The 14,772-nt window shown below is 39.2% G+C and overlaps 1 protein-coding gene across 3 annotated transcripts in view; it reads left to right on the forward strand.

The window, feature by feature from the left end:
• RABEP1 (rabaptin, RAB GTPase binding effector protein 1) overlaps nucleotides 1–14,772 on the forward strand; it is a 749,444-nt gene that overhangs the window by 697,319 nt on the left and 37,353 nt on the right. For 2 of the 3 annotated variants that reach the window (XM_069226667.1, XM_069226669.1), the window contains one exon: nucleotides 3,583–3,699. In XM_069226667.1, coding sequence (XP_069082768.1) covers nucleotides 3,583–3,699 — 117 coding nt within the window. Of the gene's footprint in view, nucleotides 1–3,582; nucleotides 3,700–7,324; nucleotides 7,392–14,772 lie in introns of those variants that run through there. The other variant, XM_069226668.1, reaches the window with a different exon arrangement.

Consider the following 14,772-nt stretch of genomic DNA (forward strand, 5'->3'; position numbering starts at 1 on the left):
CCAATCCATTTCCCATGGCTCTCTCGCCTCACTTTTGGCATATAGGGACAATATATAATTATTACAATCTACCTCGGCTAAAGGGAGGCAGTAGACGATTTAGGCCTTTCACAGCCTTTAGCGATTGCATCCCAACATTTGCAGAAGGTTTTTTTGTCAGCGCTGCTTCCCTTACTGCTGTCCACATTTGTTCGTCCTTTTCCCTTTTTATGCCTAGCTTTACTCGTGCTCTTGTTCTTTTTAATAAAGATATTCTCTTGCTCCTGTCTATAGATTCCCAATCATGCTGTCTCCTTACCAATTTATTAATTTTTGTTAATTTAATAATAGGATGGATTGGCTTACTTTCTTTTGTCGCGGCTTTGGACAATGATATTTAACACTTCGAATAATATATTTGATGAATTTAGAAAACTGACTTAGGGGATCAGCGTTCCGTTCCACTCCATTTCTCACTACAGATTCAAGAGCTTTTTTTACAGAGGACATTTTAGAGGGAGTCCAAAAGATTCTACCTGTTTTCCAACAAGAACTAATGGTTTTACCCAGGGGATTCCAAGAATCAATAGGGGAAAACTGCATTTTTAACGATAGAATGAGAATTTTATGGTCACTAAAGGATGTGCTCATGACTCATGTCCTCTATTAATTGAGCAATACTGTAAGAAGCTATCATATAATTGATTATTGAGCTACTCAGCAGGGATTTGTGTGTAAAGGCTGCTGGATGATCAGAACTAAAACACCCATTTAGAAGCCCTGGGCAAACACGGGGCAGGTGAACACAAAAATGGTTGTAGAACATGTCGCCCAGATTGTTGCGGATCTGCCTGAGCGACCCTACATGATTTTCCAGCTTGGCCTGGGTTTAGATTTACATCATCCTGTTGAAACTTTGGAATATAGCTATGTTAGGGATTGGCATACTACCTTCACTCTTCAAAAACTCAGGCAGAGCCCTTTTATTGTCAAATGAACGTTTAAAGAGAAGAACATCCTTGGTATTTCTGAAGGAAAACTGTCAGATTTATAACACCTGGTCTGATTCTACATTTCTGAAAATGTACCGTAGGATTGTAGAAGACATCCTCCTCAACATGCGCCCAGGCCTTCTCAGGCCTTGGTCTACTGAGGAATTTTGTCCAGAGGGCAGAGGTGCCAGTAGTTAAGAGGTTCTGACCAAGAGACACCCGGATAGTCAGTTGTCGGCCAGAATGGTGTAGACCTCTACCGGTTGTGTGGATACACATCCAAATCCAGAAGCACTTTGATTGCCATAACCAGATCCAAGTAAACCAACATCAAATCAACTTGACCTGGAAAATTCCAGTTTGTAGAACAAAAAACCCATCTTTGAAGGCTTTGAAAGACCTACACAAACCTAGAACTATGTTCTACTCTGAGATTTTCGATTTCTGCAAAATAGTTGACTGGGGTATTGAATTTCAAAGGTGAATGGCTGTAAACTCTCCTTGCCAGGTAGTTTGCTGAGTCGACATATTAACTCAAATCAGACCCTTGGATATATTTTTTTCTAGCTATTTCTTTATTGCACAATGTGCGCCACAAGAACTGCTTAAAGGTATGCAACTTCAATACTGTAAAGTCTAGGAAACAATATTAGGACCTGTGCGCATCTTGTTGAGAAGTACCCCGGTGGAATAAAGTGTGCCAAGTCCTCAAACCTATTATGATATTCAAAGCTCTGCAAACTTGGGCAGTTCATTTTAAAGTGTTGTTACACTTGCTTGCAATGGTTTTGCCTCCTCTGTGCTTTTTTACTTTTAGGCACCAACAGGCTGTCCTCAGGGATCTAGACGCACTGTGTTTCCTGATAGAGCATTGTGGATGTCAGCCCACAATTTAAACTTCTGTCTGAACTTCAGTGGCACCAAATGGATTTTTTTCTCAGTGCAGCTGAGGTGCTGTCATATTTTCAGGCTGGAATTTACAGAAGAAAAAGGCAGCATTGTAATGCTAAGAACATATAGCTTTGGTCATTAACGGTGCATTTGTTTGTGGTCTTTTTAATCCATATGTTCATAGCTCATCGAGGGCTATCAGTCAGCATCTATGAGTTCTTGGAACCTAAGCTGTAGCCTTCAGCTTCAGCCACTGGACTGATTTTTTTGCTGCAGAAATAGATTTGAGTCTAAACTTATAGGCATTAGCATGGACAACCCACCTCTTGGGGTCTGACCGCATGCACTTATCTACCAGTCTGTCCTTGCATCACTTTTATAACTGAACTTTTATATTTTTAAGTGTTTTTGAACCTCCATAGATTAAAAAGGGTTTTTTTCTTAAGTGATGTCGGATTTGTTACAAGGTTTTTATGTTAATCAAACATTGGCTATAGCTTTAAAGTTGATATTTCTTATGCTGTATTATAATTTTTTGGTTTGTTTCAACACCTATATACATTTTCCAGGGAATTGTCTTGCTAGTCAGGACAGGCTACTAAATGTGAGCATTGTTAAGCCCTCATGTACAGTAATAGTTCTCATTATGAAAGTGTCTGCTCTCCTACATATCCTGCCAGTAGTGTTTCATGTGCCCAAAACCAGTATTTTTCAAGTATGGTGTGGCCTTAACTTTGAATTGTCAGTGTGTTTTGGTCCTTACATTTCCCTCTCCCAAACAGACTCCGAACTTACCATTCTTAACTGATAAATTAGTTCTGATCAGTTTAGTCAGGTACTTACCAGATTTTAAGTGGCAACCTGAATACTGTATTTTAAGAATCATAACCTAGTAAATGAAAAATGCATCTTGGTCATATTGTTAACTGTTCAGAAAATTAAAAATATCAACTCAGTATAATAATGAGCTACCTAAGGAACAAAATACATGAATCTGCTTAGACATTCACTGGTGTCTTAACCATGTTATCTTATGACCACAATGAACTAGTTTCTCTGTAAGACACTCCAACAAGTCGGCTCATATACATTTCCAGCTGTATTGGCATTATGGTGGCATGAATTGGTTTATATATGTTATTTAAAGAAATAAGCCAGATGTCTCCATATTTACTGATCTTGTTCCTCTTCTTCAGGATTAGATTTATTCAAGTAATTTTGATTTAGAACGTACCTTGAGGATTTCAGTATTCATTACAGTATAACCTGATGTCTCGTCAACTTCACGTCTTACTGTCTTTTGTGCAATGCCACCCATTCTGCAACAGGCACTGCAGAAGCGAATTAGAGGCCTTTTGTTGAACATGGTGCATTGAAATGTTTATCTGCTAGATCACAATCAGTTGAGAAATGCTGCTGTTTATATACTGGTAGTTCAAGTGGATAATGTGGTCTCCTGATCTTGATTTAAAAGTCACAAGCATGAATCTCAGTGAAGGTCACCAACCGATTCATCTTTCTGATGTTTATGAATTGCGTATAATCAAACTCTGTAATGTTATTTACAACACTGCGAACTCTGCCGTAGAAAAAGTTCTATAATATGACAAAAACATAATTTGACAAGTTAGCATTGTGAAATTTTACTACAGAGTTGACTTTTGTTGCTGTGAACTCCACATGTTTGCCAATTTTTGATTGCCAGTGTTTGATTTTACAGAATAGTCTGGAACAGCTTATGTATGAAGACAGGAATAAAGCTCAGCGGTTACAGACTGAACTGGATGTTACTGAACAAGTGCAAAGAGACTTTGTTAAGCTTTCTCAGACCTTGCAGGTAAAAGTGCCTTTCAGGGCTTATTTCAACAATTATATGTGAAGTATTATATACGATTTCCTGTGTATTTGTATTGACAAGCTGGTGTGTTTCCATTAAAGATTGTCATTAGCATGGTGTTCTTTTCAACAGTTTCAAAATACACACATTTAGCAAAATATTCTAAATGTAGTACCAGCACTGGGCTTTACTTTTAAAGCTTCATCTTCCTGTAGGTTACTAGGAACGTCTATATAACGTGTGTTGGTTTATTCAGAAGATAAAAAGACATAACTCGGGGGGGGGTCTCTGTAACATCTTTACTTGCAAAATTAAACCCATAGGAAATATGTACAAAGAATTTGTAAGAAATTGGGCTATTCTTTGAAAGGGGTGAGTACCCTCCTGATGAAATAACCACAACCCTTGCCAGGATGAACCCTTAAAAGTCCCTAAATTAACCTGAGCTCAAACTCATGATAGCTATGGCACACAGCTGACAGGCTTAACTTATAGGTAATGTATAAAGTATGTATGCAGTACTAAAACAGTAATAGTTAGAGCAATAACTGAACACCAGACAAGAAAAATCCCAAACAAATTAAAAAAGAGTAAATTTTAATAAATAAAAGGACACTAAAAAAATCAATAGGAGCAACCAGAGTAATGCATTTTAAATGTTTAATGCTGAAAATAGCATAAAAAAAGCTGCTTACCTAGGCCTGATTAAGACCAATTTAAGTGGAGCGTGGGTTGGATAGAGAAACCATAAATCATCAGGGTAAGGGTGCAGGCTGTGGCTGAAGAGAGTTCCATGTTGTCAGGTAGCTGCTGGACAAGGTCTTGGTGAAGCCATTGATTTTTGGTGGGAAAGCTCTGAGTGGGGGAGTTTTTATTTTGTGCCCAGAGACGGTTTCTCACCGGCTGGATACTTTGGCATCTTCATCCAGCTATGATGTCTAACTTTGGTCTTAGTCATTTTTTGATCACACCTCATCAAAGGCCTTTGTCTCTGCCCCAGGAGCATGATCACACCTCATCAAGGGTGTCAGGTGATAGTTGAAGCGCTTGCAAATGAGCATCTAAAGGATTTAGGCAAGGAAAATAAATCTTTCTAAAAGTACATTTTCCAAAGTATTTATTACTAATCCTACTTCCCCAGTGAATTGGGATTGTAATAAATTTTGTAAAAAGTCTAAAAAAAAAAAATATTTTTTAGTGTTTCCTAGCTGGAGATTAAAATTAATATTATATCCTAAAGGCAGCCTACCCTGCTACAGTGGAAATACCTTTAGGGGCATTTTGGGGCATGTTTGACATTAAACACTTATGTATGTCATACTTTTAAATACCATGCATCCTGCCTAAGGGTTAGTAAGGCTTACTTAGGGATGACTTAATAATATTTAAAAGGAAGGTTTAGGTCTGTCAAAGGGGTTATTTTGACAGGTTGAATTTCAACTTTAAAAGTACACAGCTAGGTTACAGAGGGTAGGCCTGCAGTCATGTCAACACTGTCACTGTATGGATGGCACAAAGGGGCCTGCAGACCACATTTAACTTGAAAGGCGGTGGGTACACTTTTGTAACTTATACTAAGGACTTATAGATAAGTTAAAAAATCAGGGGTGTGGCAATTTCATGATGTTGAAAGGGGGAGCCCAGGTACTTTACCACTGGTTAGCAGGGGTAAAATGAGCAGAGTTCTAAAGCCAGTAAATATAGTGATGACAAAAATCTGGGTGTACACCATGCAAAATATGGTAATTTCCAAGCACATTTGTAACAGATACTATTTAAAATCAAAATTAAATTCACAGCAAAACTTCTTTCTCAAGCTCACAAACCTAGCCCTTGTCAGTGTAGATAAAATAGTTAATCACTGACATTTAATTTGACACCTTTACTCCATTTAAAACATTGCTTTTTTCAAACTTCCATTGAATTAAAACCTGTAACTAAAAAAATGACTAATCTGCTAGTTAGCTGTGGTGATCATGATTCGGTTGTCTTTCATGTGTGCAATCTAAAGAAAAAGTTACTTATGTTCTATAACAATGAAAACAATACGATTATCCGTCGAGGCATCAGACTGGTTGAGAAAAGCTTTTCCAACAAAATCTCTCTCGAGCGCTTCCAGGTGGCAACATGTGGGCTTTAGATACAAATCCTCCTCTGGACATAACATCAGGATATGTTAGGCCCTAACCGCCACGTTTGCATCACTTCTTCATGATAATTGTGACCCCAAGCAGGTGTGCAGAGAGGAAAGGAGAGAGCAACGAGAGCCGCGAATACGGCACATAACATATTTGCGTATTTGCATACCTTGGGAGCACAACATTAACTCATCAATGGAGGAAGGAGAGTGGTAAGGAGTCTGTAGGGCAATTATGTAACCACTAGAAACATGGTTACTTGAAGCTAGGATACATTTTGTTCTGATGGATACATCTTCCTTCAGATTCCTCACCTTATTAGTAATTCCCACAGCAAAACTTCCCTAGCAGATATAGTACAGCTTAACCGAAGAATTTGTTTAGCACAGCTTGGGAAAGGTGCAGAGGCGAAGTTTCGGGGGAGTCTTTGGGGTGTTACACCCCCTCTCAATCATTGTATTTTCTGGTGAATAATTGGATACAGGTGCTTCCAGTCGCGTATGGTGAGGTACCTGTTGGATTTCAGAAGGATTTTTTACATTAACACAGATAAAAACAGACACACACTCTGTCCCTCTCTGCTTTGAAAGTCTTCAAAAATGCTGGTTACTTTACAAAAAAAATATTTCTCTTACTTAGTACCTCTACCAACCTACATTTGTCTCCCTGTCCAGTGATCTGCTTGTCGTATAATGTATTTTAACATTATTTGCCAGCATGATTTTTGAAAAATCTTTAGTTCACACCCCCCCAATTTTACTTACCAAGATACATCCCTGTAAAAGTGGTGCAGTCACTGCATGCCTGAGACTTGAAGCAATAGTGCATTGCAAACATATGCAAAGTAAACCATATAGCTGTACTGCAGAGGTTCTCAACCGGCACATCTCTGCAGAGAGCCGGGGAGTCAGACATGGCACTTGTGCAATGAGCATAAATGCTCTGCACAGGCTCTTTGTTGGCTAAGGTTTGGCATATTTTGATACAGATTATGACTCAATGCAAAATAATGCATTTAATTACTGCCTTGCTCTTGGCTCCTGCGGAGCCCACAAAGAGCTGATCTTTCTATGCTGATGAGTCTGTCGATGTAGTAGAACATGGCATATGTGCATTCCAGTCTATGCAGCCACTCCTCTTCCTTGGTTGCATGTGAAGGAAGTCAGAAAGATGGAAGTATAATAGATTGTGTCATTTGAGAAATATATACCTGAATTTACCTACGTACCCAACACCTACTAACCCTGCTGCTCCTCGGGCAGCCATACTACTTTCAATTTTACTAAACCATTAAGGTATGTACCTAGTGATTTTTTTCTAACCTCTAGTTTATACTCTTACTACTATGACTTCTCCTCCAAATCATTCTTTCCTTTTTTATTTTTCTTGCCTCAGTCCCACGGACACTCTATGATCTTGCTCCTTTACTGTCCACTTATAACCTACCGTATCGTGTTCATTATTATTATTTTTCTTTCCCTTCCCAGATCAATATCACCTATTCTAGCCCACATACCTAATTAACATTGAGCATTCTAGCCTTACGGCCAAGGTATGAATTATTGCTCTCGGCTCCTATGGGCTCCCATTTCCTTCCTCTCTCTTAAACACTTACTTACTTTGCACCGCTCCGTTTCTTCCTATTTGGTGTTCTTATTCACCCACATGTTTGGTCTCTCTCAAACCCTGCCCTACTCTCGTATTTATCATACTTCACCTCACAGTTTATATAGACGACTTTTCACATCCTAACAGTCTACTATCAGAGACATATAGGTTCTTTATATTTACTGTATGGTCATTTGACTTACTTTATCTAATATATTTTTTTCTAATTGGTGTCCCTTTCACATATGTCTGCTTGTCATGTTCACTGAAATACACATTTTCTCAAACTCTTACACTAGTCACTGGTCTCTGGTTCTGGTATCTTTTCTACATGTTCACCAATGAGTTCATTACTGATTCCGCAAACATGTATATACCAATTGTTGCTTTTTTCACTATCTTTTTGCAGCCTTGATGAAGTCACTTGTGTGACGAAACACGTGTTGGCTGTCTATCTATGATGTTACTATGGCTGTCTATCTATGATGTTGTTATGTTCTACAACACCCACGAATAAAGGCATCATCTACTAATGAGAGCCAGGACTTTTCTTCAACCTCATACTTACTCTGATTTTCATTACACTATCAGGGATCCTTATCCTTGCAGCACTATTGGACACTATATTCTGTGTGCTTTGGCCAATTCGTTCGAGAAATATATATATATATAAACATGCAGAAAAATTGGAACTAGTAATTGTCATCCATTATCGATAATACCGTCTGATAGCGCACACAAATCCAACCTCGCCACAGCTTATAATTTTCCGCTGCCTACATGTGACGCCACAGGAGTACTGGTCTAGCTGAAAGCTAAAACATGCAATCCATCCAAAAAAAGAACTGATGAATGACATCCATAATAAGAGCACAGCCAATGACGGCTTAAAGTTTCACATCGCCTCAGGTTATAGTTATCCTTTGCCAACGTGTAACGCCACGGGACTATTAGTCCAACAGGTAGAAATGGCATATGTTCAACTCAGAAGAATTCACACCCTGACAGGTATTCTACAAAAAGGAATTGGATCTATTTTACACCACCTTTGAGGCTGTGGAGAAACAACGTACCTAGGGATTGCCAGGTACTACAAAATAAGTCATCAGCCCAGAGGAGACAAAAATTGCAATATCAAAAGTACTTTCATCCATATTCAAAAGACCTCTGCCAAGTGTACTCCAGTGGTGGCTGGTGACTGAAAGCAGTGGTGGGGCACAAATACAAGACGGAATTGCACCTTGTGAGTGAGCCTCACTACCCATGTATTTGCATTCACCTACTCACCCACTGCCTTTGGTCACCTACCCCTTTACTTATCCACATTGTCATCCACTGCCATTCACACAACTCTTATACACAGACAACCACATTTTCTCAGCCACTCAGTCCAGCCCTGCAAACACTCATTCAAACACACATTGCCTCACCCATCCAGTATCCAGCAGTTTCAGTGATAAAAGGTACACGTTTATTTGAGCTGCAGATTACATGTTTAATATGACATATCACATTAGTCTGCAGAAGAAATAAAAGAAGCATAATTAGCCATGATAAATTACTGGAACCATTACTGCCTTTGAGAGACGAAATCACCTACAGAGGCAGTGAAGGGAGAGGAGAACTGAGAGAACAGATTTTCTTCTTATTGTCTGTAAAAAAGATAGAGCTCCAACTTACTTGTGTGCAGGGTTGTGTTTGGCATATTTATGACTTGAGGTCTTCAGGTCACACTCCTGTCTCCCAAAGAGCCCTGGATTGAGTTATTTATTGTACTTATTCCATTTCTCTGCCACAGACTGCTTGTGATGCAGGAAAAGGGCATTTTCTTTGCACAATGCCACATTCTTTTAATAAAATGTGACCTCTGGTATGTAGACCCTTCTGATCACACCCCACCATTTGAGTAAATAGGAAAGGGTGGTTAATAATATCGGAGTGACATGAAGTTTTCAGAAACCCGGGCTGAACAAAAATGCTCCAGGCTGTTTACTATCAGGGCTTCTGGTGGAGGAGGAGCTAAGCCAGGGACATCACTGCGTTCTGAGAAAACGTAAGGGCTTTGCGTGGGCAAGCCCTGTCAGCCCTGCTGTGCAGCTTTCAGCCACATACTGACGCAGGTGCAGTGGGGCTTTTCAAAGTGCACAACTTTCACTCGGAAAATGTTGTGCAGAAAATGTTTTACTTTCATCATGTAATTAAATATATGCTTCACTAGAGAGGCCAGAAAAGGTTAGGGGCGCAGCCCCTTAGCCCTTGAACACCAGCCACCCCTGGTGTACTCCATGACTCACCCCTGTCATGTCTACTCTCAGTAAAGGATTACACAACATTAAAGCAATACGACACCATTAACAGGTATCACCATTTCCGCAGAATTCATTTATTTATTATTCTTTTAGAGAAGGTGTCTCTCTTCTGGAATCCATCAGTATATTTCTCCATGTCCCGATAAAGTTGTTTGAAAAGGGGAAAATTAGATGTAAACACGAGTACAGAACCTGATAAACTGATACAATTTAGCTAAAGTTGGCAGCGGAGAGGTCCTGAGGGCAAAGATTTTAAAAGCAACTGCTATGTGAAATCCTAATATAAAGATCATTCATAGTCCCGTATTTGAGTGTGATGTGGCGTTCATGACCTAATTGAAGCCAACATCAGCAGATCGAAGTGTGTGGATCCATGTTTCCTGTAGTCTCAGTTTCTGCTCTGTCTCCTTCCATATGGCCCTGTGTATCCTGATGAATTCCTAATAATCTAATACCATTGATGTTTTCACCCTGATTTATCCTAGTAAAATGTGCAACGAGGGGATATTTTATATCTCGAGTTTTAATTCAGTTTCTGTGTTCCCTCCATCTAATCTTAATTTGTCTCTTGGTCAGTTTTACTTAAGATATACACAGTAAGAGTTATTCTTAGTACCTTCAAAATTATAAAAAGCTGTGATCTTATTATTAACAAATGTACAACAAATACTCATATCAAAAGCAACCAATAGGATTTTCAAGTAGCCAGTTTTTTGATTAATAGTGTGCATAGCTGACAGACACTCATTCTTTTCTGTTCTGTGTGGTTATTTATTTTCTGTTTGCAATATTCTTGCTTAAAATTTCAATAAAAAGTCCTTGAACATAAATGTTTTCATGGATCGTTTTCTGTACTGTGGTTGTAAGATGTAAGTTGACTTTTGCTGCGTAGTAATGTGTGAGTGTGCGGTTATTAGCATAGTTGTTCTAAATAGTGTATTTGTGGGCCATTTTTATTGTACATTGTATGACATGCAGTTCTAATCGGTTCACACTAATTTACTACAATGTATTAGGGCAATGTGCTGCGTTACTTTTTAATAGGTCTAAATGTGGATTTGTGAAATCGGCTGGAATTGCTTGTTCATAGCACTCTTTTCATGAATCACGAAAGCCAGTAATTAAAAAAAAAAAAAATGATTTACTGAATCATTTAATGTTTAATGCACACTTTTATTCTGTGTAGGTCTATATATGTATAAGTGTCTATGTAGGTTATTCTAATTCCATGCTTCCTCCGTGTCAGCATTTTGCTGTAGTTTATGAAGCTTATTCAGGGCAAGGCCGGGTTTTTAGGGTTGAGCCCGCTGGTGCTCTGGCCCCTGTTGTAATCTCTCTGTGGGCTTTTAACCACACCCATGTCACGCCCATCAGTTTCATTGGTTCATGGACTTGCCTTTTGAAATTCGCTTGATTTCATTTGTGAAAGGCATGCATATGTCTGCCTTTTCCGGTTTTTAGCCCTCCTCGACAACACCGGTAAACTACTGAAAACATACAAAGCTCCATGTTTACCACTTGAAACATTTTGAGCAGTATGTTGTAGAGGGGAAATGGCAAAGGCCCCACAGTGCACTCTTTGTCCTCTCTGGAGCTGCTGTCCTGCTTTTGCAAACCACTAGGGCTGCCTGAAAACCAGTTTGTGCCAAAATCATGACAAGCTTGTCTAAGACCAAATACTACTTCACTGACCATGACAATTCCTGTATTGATTAAAGTTCCGTAATCAGTGGCTTTATTTTCCATGATGAAACCCTTCTTGGCAGGCAAGTAGTTATCACCAAAATCAACAGCAAAGTATACACAATCGGCTATCTCGTCAACAAGAAATGTAATAGCGACATCCTAGTCTGTGAAAGTGGCACTGTCAACCTGGTCAACAAAGAATATGCCAACAGCAACAATGCTCAATGCCAGTGAAAACACAGTCATTGATAATTACCTCATCTAGAGCAAAAACAGCACTCTGGTCCTTTTGGTCCACATGAAGGAGCCAGTGATTTGGTTTTCCAACTGACAAAATGTCTTACATGTTCTACATGCAGAAGCAGGAAAGAACAAGATCATTTCTTCTATTTTTAGAGGCACAGACTGTATACTAGATCATCTGTCTGCAAAGAGAATCACTGCTGAGTTTGGGAACAATCCCGAAAATTCCTTAAGGAAAGGAAATGCAGCCGGCCTGAAATGTAAATTTACACCAAGTGTTGCTTCAGTTTACAGGTTGTCTCCCGTCTAGTGTAGAAACATCTCCAGAGCTGTGTGTGACAGGCCTTTCGTGATAAACATACATGTTAAATACAAACCATGCGTAATTGTATGCCAATATGCATGTGTGTATCTGCAAGACTTAGAAAACTAATATTTTGAATGGTGATGAGCTGTGCACCATTTCCATATTATCAGGGGATTGGCACTGGTTGTGCTAATAATAAATAACAGAAACATTCTTCCATTTTGCTGTCCAAAGAACTACGTTTCTCTGTTAACATTGCAAGGCCATCCAGCATCATACAGAACACGTTTAGAAGGAAGGACAGAGGAAACAAAATTGGTTAGAGTTTCTGGCAGAATTGACTACTGTTACTGGCCTTTCAGAAGTGTCTTTTACATTGATTGTACTTTACAGCTCAGAAATGATTGACTGCACAGCATTCTTCACAGTTCAGATATGAAAAACTGCGCAGCAGCTGTCCTGTGGAACTCAGACAGTCTCTGTTGACAATAGAATTGAATGCTCTCATTCCTCTCAGTAGATACCATCTTGCTGCAGAGGGTCTACTGTTCTTCATTGAGACACTTCTCTGGTAATTCTATGTATTTAATTTAAGATGGTTAGCATTTTAATTGTTGCAAGTGGATTCTCTCCCTCTGGAACACATTTTTCTTGCCCTATTCTGTCACGAAACACCACCATTATGGCCACATCACCAGAGACATTGATGTTAATGTGAACCAGACACAAGTCCATGATGATTTCTCCTATTCTTTCGTACTGTCTTTAATATTATTCTGTGTGTTTCGTAAATAATACTTTTCATTTGTGTCTTTTCTTTGATTATGTGCATTAGTTTATTTAATGGAATTGTTCTGCATTCTGATAACTCTGCACTTGGATCTTGGGGAATAGAGATACTGGCACAGATATTTATCTAACTACTTTCAAATTGCAGAGGTGGTGCAGTTGGTAATATCACATTATCAGACGTTTTTCAGTGCCCACAGCTTGTTTATCTGTGCTTTGGACCAATTGCTTTTAAATTCTATGAGAGGAATCCAACTCTGACATGCTTTGCAACAGAGCTAAACAATCAACAGTGGCTTCAGAAGTAGCATTTGTCTAGCGTACAGGATGAACCAAATGCTGCGCTTTCACTGTATCCACTGACACCAGCTTTGTCCCTTTCCTCCCTAGAAGTGGTGACCACATCGCTGCTTTTGTTCCTTTCATCCCCAGCACCATCACCAAACTCATCCTTCAATCTCAGCCCCTCTACCATAAACTCATCAACATTCGGTAACCAGACAGACACTGGATACGGCACTGAAGTTTTAGTCTGGGTTATACTATCTCATAGATACTGAAAACTTGCAAGAGGATAAGACGTGATTGATGATGTGATCCTCGCTTTCTGGAGGGTCTGGTATACCCATGTTGACTCCAAACAGAATTTTGTAGTATGGGCGGTTTCTGTATTCATGGTCCACTGTTATCCAAGACCCTCACAGTTAAGGCTTATTTTAATGTTGCACTAGCTCTCTCAACAATTCCACTTGTACTGGGCCTAAAGAGATGTGAGAATTGGAGATTAAATCACACCTTAGCAAGCACCTCTACTAAAGGCTTAAAAATAAAATCTGGCCTTTCCCAGATTGAAATGTATGACCTCTACCCATCTTTACAAATCTCTACAGTTCTTTAATGACTGTATACTCCATGTCCTGGCATTTGGGCCATACACAGATAAATGTTTTGCACAAATTTACACAGTATTTATACTGGTCTACTGTGGAAACAGACTTATAAGGTCGAGCTACTGTGGAAACAGACTTATAAGGTCGAGCTAACTGATTTGGGAGAGATGTGATGCTTTCTGTACCGCAGTTGGCAAGAGTCTCACAAATGTGGAATGTTTTATTTTTTACTACTTTCACATGGTAGTACATAAATATTTTGTTTGGCATTAATAGTCACCAGTAATGCTCTAGCAGGAGTTGTAGTTTTGCAGACATCCAAGCATGCACAGAGCCTATTTCTTCATCAACAGCTTTTTATTAGGTTTCATCAGCAAGCCTCATTTGGTATGTATTCTCCTATTTTAGGTGTGTAAACTTTAGGGAGCTCATGTTGTCCCAGTAAGCAATTCTACTTTTGGCTAAACTTTTTGTGATGATTTGGCTGCTAAATATATATCCTGGTTTTCAACTGTGTCATCAGTGGTATTTGCAAACTTGCACCTGTATGGCAGTTTTCGCAGGCTGAACATAGACAGAATTGTCTTTAGAGTGAACTCCCTCCCTCTAGTGGGCTAGGGTCTGCTGGATTTCCATCTGTGGAAGATGTCATTAGAAGCTTTTATTGTCTTTCATTGTGAGTCTTTGTAATAACTGGTCTCCCAATGCTTTAAGTGAACATTTCTGCACACAGTATGATGATTGGGATGTGATTAAGAGAGGAACTGGTTTGTCAGTTTTTTTGCAAGGCTAACTGGAGTGTATTCTGCAGTTTGTACCGCACATGTATGTTTTTGATGTTAAATTCTGAACCTTGAAACATCCCACGCACTAACAAGTCACAGAATACCTCTGTTTTGTGCATGTTGCTAGCTGCATTGATCCATCAGTTAGAAAACTTTGGTATGCATACAGTTGTCTTTGTGATGGGGCTTGAATTGTTGCATGATTATATTGTGGGAATTCTTGTGTTTTTAATGTAGCATTGTACTCAAATTGTACATCAGTAATGGCCCAAATCACAGCCCACACTTTTCTGAAAAACGTAAGTATGATCAACTGAT

The sequence above is a fragment of the Pleurodeles waltl genome, chromosome 3_2 (genome assembly GCF_031143425.1).
Source record: "Pleurodeles waltl isolate 20211129_DDA chromosome 3_2, aPleWal1.hap1.20221129, whole genome shotgun sequence".
NCBI classification, from domain to species: Eukaryota; Metazoa; Chordata; class Amphibia; order Caudata; family Salamandridae; genus Pleurodeles; species Pleurodeles waltl.